The following is a 9,490-nucleotide window of genomic DNA, read 5'->3' on the forward strand; positions in this document are numbered from 1 at the left end:
AGGCCTACAGTATAAAATGCCAAATTTCCTTGCAAAATAACTGTACCGCTTTTGGTACGTAATTCCAGACAGAATCATACCGCCAGGGAGGTTAATAAAATACCATTTTAGGCTTATTGACTTAATGCTTCTTGTAGAGTATATTTTTTGGTAACTTTCTTAAGCCAATATTAGACAGAAAATGTGATGTTTTCACCAACATCTCAGGTTTTAAGAGAAGAATTATAACATTTGCGATTGTTTATAGTAGTAGCCAACCTTTTCGCAAAAGATTTGTGTTTTTAATGTTTCAAGTTTGTTTTAGAAATTCAACATTAGATATTGTGAATTGTAATAAATCAATTTACTCTCTGAATTGCAGCAAAAAAAGATGAATTGTATATTATTACTGTACAATCTTTCCTAAATATTTCATATAAAATTAACAAAAGGGATTTAAATTGTTTCAATGGGAAATCAGACAATTTTGAAGGAATTAATTCTCTCCGGATTTTCTGACCTTCCAGCTCTTCGTCTTCCTTTCTTCCTCTTCTTCCTCCTCATCTACCTTATGACATTAATCTGGAATTCTCTGATCATTGTCCTCGTAGTCACTTCCTCTCACCTCCACGTTCCTATGTATTTCTTCCTCGGGAACCTGGCCGGTTTGGACCTCTGTTGTTCCTCATTAACCGTCCCACGAATGTTATTTGACCTTCTCACCAAGACAAGAAAGATTTCCATACAGGCTTGTATAACCCAAGTTTTCTTCTTTATATTCTGTGCTACTTCTGAGGTTTCTCTGTTGGCTGTCATGTCCTATGATCGATATTCCGCCATTTGCCTACCATTACATTACACACAGATCATGAGCTGGAAAGTGTGTGGTCAGTTGATGTCCATCGTGTGTTGTCTCAGTTTTACCAACTCTTTAGTTCACACACTTCATGCCTTCAATTTAACATTTTGTGGATCAGATATTATAGAAAGTTTCTTCTGTGACCTTCCTCAGTTGCTTCAGATTTCCTGCAGTGACATCCACATCAACGTTCTTCTCCTCTTTATCTTTGGTGGCTCCATTACTATCGGATGTCTGACGCTGACCTTCCTGTCCTATGTCTATATATTCCAAACCGTCCTAAAAATGAAAGTTGGGGGCGGTAGACGTAAAGTATTCTCTACATGTACCCCTCATCTTACTGTAATGTTTATATTTTACGGCTCCGTATTTTTTAATTATTTTCAGCTAAATGAAAGCCATCGGTTTGCTGGTAACAAAGGGGTGTCCGTGTTTTACACGGTGATCCTTCCACTCCTCAACCCTCTGATTTACAGTCTGAGGAACCAGGATATCAGAAAAGCATCCCGAAATGTTTTAAAGAAGATCCTCCCCAACGCAGTATAGAATTCACTGTAACTAAACCTACTGTATATACACGAGTATAAGCCGACCCGAATATAAGCCAAGGCGCCTAATCTTACCACCAAAAAATTGGAAAACATATTGACTCGAGTATAAGCCTAGGGTGTCCATCTGCATGCCTCACTGTGCCTCACTTTGCCTCACTGTGCCCATGCCTCACTGTGCCCATGCCTTACTGTGCCCATGCCTCACTGTGTCCATGCCTCACTGTGCCCATGCCTCACTGTGTCCATGCCTCCCTATGCCCATGCCTCACTGTGTCCATGACTAGACTGACGTTTAATATGGGAGTATATAGAAGTGGTGCCTAGCTTTGAAAAATCGGTGCTCCACAGCCGTAGGTTCCACAAACTTTGCACACTTGTAGAGGAGAAATGGGGCTACATGTGTGCCAAGTTCCAGGCCCAGGAGACCTACGACCGGCTGGTACCGGGTCCCCTAAAATCACCGGAGAAATTACCATTTAACATGGGAGTCTATGGAAGGGGTGCCCGGCTTTGAGAAATCGGTGCTCCCTGGCCGTAGGTCCTCCGGAAAATAAGCTTTGCACACTTGTAGAGGAAGACATGTATGCCAAGTTTGGGGTCCAGGAGACCTACGGTCGGTCCAAACTGGGTCCCCAAAGTCCGGGAGATCAGGCGCAAAAAGGTGATTCGAGTATAAGCCGAGGGGGGCATTTTAATTCAATTGCATTACAGGATATGATAATGTCGATAATGAAAATAGGGGGAGCACTAACATCGCCAAATCCGTAAATTTGAGAGGGAACAAGAAAAAAGGGTACCCATAGGCCGGACCTTATAGGCAATAGAATAGAAAACAATAGAGAAATTGAAAAAAATATATAAATATTTAAGAGAAAAATACATGATATAGACATAACATTCAAAAATTGTTAAAAATCATATAAAATTATACAGATTGTACAGCGAGCCCCTTTGTGCATCAACGCATTTCACCGTTAGGCTTCATTAGGACACATTCAAGGTTCAAAAGATAGCAAAAGAGAAAACGGATCTACTGTGGATCTTGGTTACAATATATGGGCTGTAAAATCTGATTTATTAAGGTCCATGTGACAAACTCACCCGGGACATCACCGGACCCTCTTATGTCTAAAATCATCCTATGTCCACTAGGGGCATAGGATGACAGAGGAATGATATCTTGGACTACCTGAGATGGGATTATTATCCACAATATATTCCAGGATATCTGTAAAGAACTATTTACTGTTTGTTGATTCTGAACTCAACGGGTTAATTGTAAGAGTGACTCATTCATAATGTTGGGACACCGTTAGATGCTAATGTCCTCACCTCCGACCATCTGTCTGTTATCTGTGATAATTGACCCTGCTATTGTGTGAAGATGTCCTGTGTTTACACTTGTTTGTTGTTATTGTTTATTTATAGAAGTTTGAGAACATCATACAGCGTATTACAAAAGAAAAGGAATTTCAACTTTCGGTTATACAAACAGAGCACATTTAAAGCATATCATGGATACAGGTATAATTAGGCAAAACAATGTTTAGCAAGGAGTCATCAAAGCATTTTTGACAAACTGTATCCTAAGATAAACATATCTTGGAGAGAATAATTAGCTCCGAATAAGAAAAAGGGAAAAGGAAAACAAAATACAAACAGATGGAGACACCATGAGGGTCAAGTATCATGAACAGTTTCAGATGTAGAGTCTGGTGTAAACTCAGATTCGTCCCATAATTTCCACATTGTATTAAAAAGAGGTAAAGTGTCTTCAATCTTATGGGCCGTACACACGACCGAACATGTTTGCTGAAACTGGTCTGCGGACCAGTTTCAGCAGACATGTTCGGTCGTGTGTAGGTGCGAGCGGGCAGGATTCCAGCAAACATTTGCCCGCCGGGCCTTTTTCTGGACTTGTTTTAAAACAGCCCGCTGAAATCCTGCCCGCTCGGACATGTATGGTCGTCTGTACAGACCTACCGTACATGTCCGAGCGCCCGCCATCCCTCGCATGCTTCGAATGACTTCGACGCATGCGTGGAAGCATTGAACTGGCAGGGCCGCCCACGTCGCCGCGTCATCGTCACGGCGACGGCGCGGACACGCCCCGCGTATTGTTTACGCGCGGATTTCTGTATGATGGTGAGTACAGCCACCATACAGAAATCCCCGGGCAGACATGTACGGTGAAAACGGTCCGACGGACCGGTTTCATCGTACATGTTTGCTTGTCTGTACCCGGCCTTAGCGGTCAAATGTTCCATCCTACGTGTATCAGCTATGATTGAAAGAACGTGATGAAAAGTGGGGGGTGAAGTGGAGAGCCAATGCCTAGGGATGTCTCTCTTTGCGGCCAAAAGAATAAAGGACATAAGTTTCTGCGAAGCTTTAGGCAATCCCGAAAGGGGCAAGCCCAGTCTTTACACTTATGATAATGTGTATTGTATAGCGGGTGAGCGGAGACGTGACGTCTACTCTGAAAGGTCATATCTATGAGTCGCCTAGTCTGGGTAAATGATTAGTTAATTAGCTCATGTTGATTTATGTTCAGGTTATCTCCTCTTTAAACTGTATATAAGGTTGTATTATTGGTTCTAATAAACACTCCGGGGCAGATCCACAAAAGAATTACGCCGGCGTATCTATTGATCTACAAAACAAGATACGACTGCATCTCGGATCGATCCGACAGGCGTACGTCTTAGTACGCCGTCGGATCTCAGGTGCATTTTTCCGCCGGCCGCTAGGTGGCATTTCCGGCGAATTCCGCGTCGAGTATGCAAATTAGCTAGTTAAGGCGATCCACGAACGTACGTCCGGCCGGCGCATTTTTTTACGTTGTTTGCGTTCGGCTTTTTCCGGCGTATAGTTACCCCTGCTATTATGAGGCGTACTCAATGTTAAGTATGGCCGTCGTTCCCGTGTCGAATTTTGAATTTTTTACGTTGTTTGCGTAAGTCGTTCGCGAATAGGGATTTGTGTAGAATGACATCACCGTCGGAAGCATTGGCTTGTTCCGGTTTATTTTCGAGCATGCGCACTGGGATACCCCCACGGACAGCGCATGCGCATTAAAAAAAAAACATTGTTTACGTCGGGTCATGACGTATTTACATAAAACACGCCCCCATCACATCCATTTAAATTCCGCGCCCTTACGCCACCAAAGATACACTACGCCGCCGTAACTTACGGCGCAAATTCTTTGAGGATTAAAAAAAAAAATTACGGCGGCGTAGTGTATCTTAGATACGCTACGCCCGGCGGATATATGCACTGATCTACGTGGATCTACCCCTACATGTTTAGCACGTCTTGTTGTGTGTTGAGGGCAGCTGGAATATCCAATATCTTTATCCAGACTGATAGGAAGCGGTATATGACGGAAACACTCAAGTGGAGTGTGGGACATTCTGTTACAGCCCATATGGGGAATTGTGGGGGATCCGTTACAACATAGATGTAGGATTTGATGAGGATCACTTCATAATACCATTGTCACTTGTTGTATTGCAGATTATATACAGCCCAATTTCTATCTTGCTCTCATGTGCAACTAATAAAACCAGAGCATAGTTAGTCATAAGTCTTTGTTAATTTCTGTTTAGGTTCTCTTATATTTGTTACTTATACACTATTACTCCTGGACTTTTAGTCCCTCTATTGGATGTACTGTTTAACGCACTACAATGTGCAACTGAGAAACTCTTCAGAATGGCTACACGTGTTACTGATTGATTGGTGTATTAATGCATCGTACACCCCTTGTTTGTACTGTACATTCTGAAAATAAATAAAAAATGTATGCATTTAAAAAAAGTGCACCCTGGGCACACACAATGTCACATTGTTGCTGTAAAGCCTCATCCCACAAGGCTTGGCGATTGTGTGGGCTATTCAGCCCACTTACATTCAGAGAGAAAAGTCTATTTGGCATTGTTGAAAGAAAGAGCAGCTGTTTTCAAGAAGTAGATGAGGGCAATGAGACCAGGGAATGCCCTGTTTAAGGCCAAGGTTACTGTTGAATGCCAGGAAACAGACTAGGGCAGCATCATATGACAATGCTGGATAGAGGATAAAGAATCTGAAAAACAACAAAACACTGCAGGATAGTGAACTACAGATCATAAGCAACTGCATAGGTGGCTCCTACACAAAAACAAAACCCCTATATAACAAATCCAGACGGCCAAGTGGGTCTTCGCTAGAAAACAGAAGCTCCACAATACAATGAAACATAGAAAAACAGGCCTATGATATGGTAACAAGGTTAGGAGGAATAACATGGAAAAGTCAGATAAGATGACCAGTAGATACAGTAGGGAGATGGTGAGACGTAATTCAAGTAGGGGCTGAAGCTTCTTGGAAAGAGTCATCAGCAATGTCTTCTTCCTCATCAGGGATCAGATTCCATCTGTGGAGTAGAGACAGGCCCTTTTCAAGAGAGACAACCTTGTAGGACATTGTCCCTTTCAATAAGGAGCATGGCAGGGAATCCCCAGCGGTATATAATCTTATGGTTGGGAACAATTTTTGTAATTTGGTTTAAATTCTTCTTTACCTGCATAGTATCTTGTGACAAGTCAGGGAACAGTGTTATTCCTGAGTAGGGTTTTGGCAGAGATAGGCGCTGCCGGGCAGCCAGCATAATTTGGTCCCTAACCACTTCTCCACCATCCGCCATCAAATGACGGTGGGGGGCAGACCCTATTGTTCTGGGTGGACGTCATATGACGTTGTGCCTCTAAAAGCCACTAGGGGACACGCACACCGCGTCACTGGGGACCTGATGTGCTCGCGGCCGCCGGGCACCTGCGATTGCCCAGTAACTGAGCAGGACCGTGGATCTGTGTGTGTAAACACACAGATCCACGTCCTGTCAGGGAGAGGAGACCGATGGTGTGTCCTTTGTGTCCCGTGTGTCCCTTGTACATAGGGACAACCATCGGTCACCTCCCCCAGTCACTCCCCTTCCCCCACAGTAAGAATCACTCCCTAGGGAATACATTAACCCCTTGATCGCCCCCTAGTATTAACCCCCTTCCCTGCCAGTCACATTTATACAGTAATCAATGCATTTTTATAGCAGGGATCACTGTATAAATGTGAATGGTCCGAAAAATTTGTCAAAAGTGTCCGATGTGTCCGGCGCAATATCGCAGTCACGATAAAAACCGCTGATCGCCGTCATTACTAGTAAAAAAATAATAATAATAAAGATGCTAAAAATCTACCCCCTATTTTGTAGACCCTATAACTTTTGCGCAAACCAATCAATATACGCTTATTGCGATTTTTTTTACCAAAAATATGTAGAAGTATATGTATGGGCCTAAACTGAGGAAATAATTTGTTAAAAAAAAATGATATTTATTATAGTACAAAAGTAAAACATATTGTGTCTTTTTCAAACTTGTCCCTCTTCTTTTGTTTATAGCGCAAGAAATAAAAACCGCAGGGGTGATAAAATATCACCAAACAAAAGCTCTATTTGTGGGGAAAAATGATAAAAAATGTATTTGGGTACAGTGCTGCATGACTGCGCAATTGTCATTCAAAGTGTGACAGCGCTGAAAGGTGAAAAATGGCACGGGCAGGAAGGGGGTGAAAGTGCCCTGTAGGCAAGTGGTTAATATGATAAAAGTGTTTCTTGGCAATAACATCCCTGGGGACCCGGTCAGGGAGTAAAGCTGGTTTGGGAAGCCTATGTGCCCAATCAATGATGATATCATGAGGGGGTATGGATGGTACGAGGTTGGCTATCATTTTCTCCAAAAATGTACACAATTCTACCATTTTAACTGATTTTGCTATAACGTAATATTGCTCCTGCAGTATCTATCCTCTAGGTCAGCCAATTAGCCAATTATCAATTATTTTATATATATTTCTGGTTAAAAAGAATCATTATTTTTTTAATAAGTTAAAATGTATCTTTTTTATGGAAATTATGTTGACATCACTGTGACACCTAAAAAAATATTTTGTTTGTGCATATTATTATTTTCAGGATATGGTGCTTGCAAAAACACAAGCTGGCCATATCCATTTTCATCCCTTCTATACCCAAGTAATATTTTTTTTTAATTTTTCACATAATTTTCATATTTTAGGAAACTCTTCAACCTTGTTTTAAAAAAGTTTATTTTTGATGGAAGACCTTTTTTTTTAAACAAAAAAATTATAATTTATCCAGGTTTCCTGGAGTAGCATAATGAATAGTGGTGAGATTTTTAAGAATGGTGCTTCTATATATTTTTAGTATCTAAGAATAAGGGGTTTCGTTTGGAAGAATTCTTTGTTGAGATGGGGATGACTTTCCTTAAAGCATCTTGTAATGCTGTTCTTAAATCCTGGTTCCTCAGACTGTAAATGAGAGGATTGAGGAGAGGAAGGATCACTGTATAAAAGATTGACACCACTTTGTCAACGGTAGAATGATGGCTAGTATTTGGTCGAAAATAATTAAACACACCACAGCCATAATATATAAACACCACAGTCAGGTGAGAAGTACATGTGGAGAAAACTTTACTTCTTTTTCCTTTTGTTTGTATTTTCAAAACGGTTTTGATAATAGAGACATAGGGCAGGAAGGTCATTATTAGAGACACACCTGCAAAAATTCCACCCAGAAGATAGACAAGCAGAATGTTGATGAAGGTGTCACTGCAGGAGATCTGAAACAATTGTGGAAGGTCACAGAAGAAACTTTCTATAATATCCGATCCACAAAATGTCAATTTAAAGACATAGAGTGTGTGGACTAAAGAATAGATAAAACTGAGAATCAACACACTTAAAGCCAACTGTACACAGACTTTCCAACTCATGATCTGTGTGTAATGTAATGGCTGACAAATGGCGGTGTATCGATCATAGGACATGACAGCCAACAGAAACGCCTCCAACATGCCAAAGGACATAAAGAAGAAGACTTGGGTTATACATGACTTTATGGTAATCTTCTTCGTCTTGGTGTGAAGGTCAAATAACATTCGTGGGACAGTGACCGAGGAAGTACAGAGGTCTATGCTGGCCAGGTTCCCAAGGAAGAAATACATAGGAACGTGGAGGTGAGAGTCGGTGACTACGAGGACAATGATCAGCAAATTCCAGATTAATGTCAGAAGGTAGATGAGGAGGAAGAAGAGGAAGAGAGGGGGCTGCAGAACTGGGAGGTCAGATAATCCCGAGAGAAAAAAATCCTTCAAAATGGTCTGATTTTCCATTGCAATTTTTTATATAATAAAAAATATTATTATTTAAAGAAATCAGGAAAATGTGTGGCAATAAAATATATAAAATCAGCTTTTTTTCCTGCAACTTATGGGATAACTTGATAAGCTATTTAAAACATTAATATTATTTTACAAAATGCTAATGGGGACTTAAAAATACTTCAGAAAACATCTCTTGCTGCTCTTAGTGGTGTTATTTGTTTATTATCAAAATTTTTCAGATATTGGCTAAATCGTCAAAGCTATTTCATAGACTCGTAGATCAGAACGTTATTTCATAGACTCGTAGATCAGAACGTTATTTCATAGACTCGTAGATCAGAACGTTATTTCAGTTGTCCATCACCCGCGACACAAAAAATATGGTGGCTATTCCTGCAGCATCAGAAACAAAAATACATATTATTTGAAGTCTTTTCCTAAATCATACAGTTATTTTCATGCAAACAGAACATAGAACTTGTCAAGGTACTAAAGCAAGGCAAGCTTACGTATAAAAAAATATATATTAACCACTTAAGACCCGGACCTTTAGGCAGCTAAAGGACCCGGCCAGTTTTTGCGATTCGGCACTGCGTCGCTTTAACTGACAATTGCGCAGTCGTGCGACGTGGCTCCCAAACAAAATTGGCGTCCTTTTTTCCCCACAAATAGAGCTTTCTTTTGGTGGTATTTGATCACCTCTGCGGTTTTTATTTTTTGCGTTATAAACAAAAATAGAGCGACAATTTTGAAAAAAATGCAATATTTTTTACTTTTTTCTATAATAAATATCCCCCAAAAATATATAAAACATAATTTTTTTTCCTCAGTTTAGGCCGATACGTATTCTTCTACCTATTTTTGGTAAAAAAATC

At 40.7% G+C, this 9,490-nt stretch overlaps 2 protein-coding genes across 2 annotated transcripts; one reads left to right on the forward strand and one right to left on the reverse strand.

Moving 5' to 3' along the window:
* Positions 1–448: 448 nt before the first annotated feature.
* On the forward strand, positions 449–1,384 carry LOC120942815 (olfactory receptor 1019-like). The gene has a single exon (XM_040355741.1). The coding sequence runs from the start codon at positions 449–451 to the stop codon at positions 1,382–1,384; it is 936 nt and encodes a 311-aa protein (XP_040211675.1).
* A 6,235-nt stretch (positions 1,385–7,619) lies between these two features.
* LOC120942553 (olfactory receptor 5B12-like) lies at positions 7,620–8,624 on the reverse strand. The gene has a single exon (XM_040355528.1). The coding sequence runs from the start codon at positions 8,622–8,624 to the stop codon at positions 7,641–7,643; it is 984 nt and encodes a 327-aa protein (XP_040211462.1). The 3' UTR covers positions 7,620–7,640.
* Between the last annotated feature and the right edge of the window lie 866 nt (positions 8,625–9,490).

This window comes from Rana temporaria, chromosome 6 (assembly GCF_905171775.1).
Source record: "Rana temporaria chromosome 6, aRanTem1.1, whole genome shotgun sequence".
Classification (NCBI taxonomy): Eukaryota; Metazoa; Chordata; class Amphibia; order Anura; family Ranidae; genus Rana; species Rana temporaria.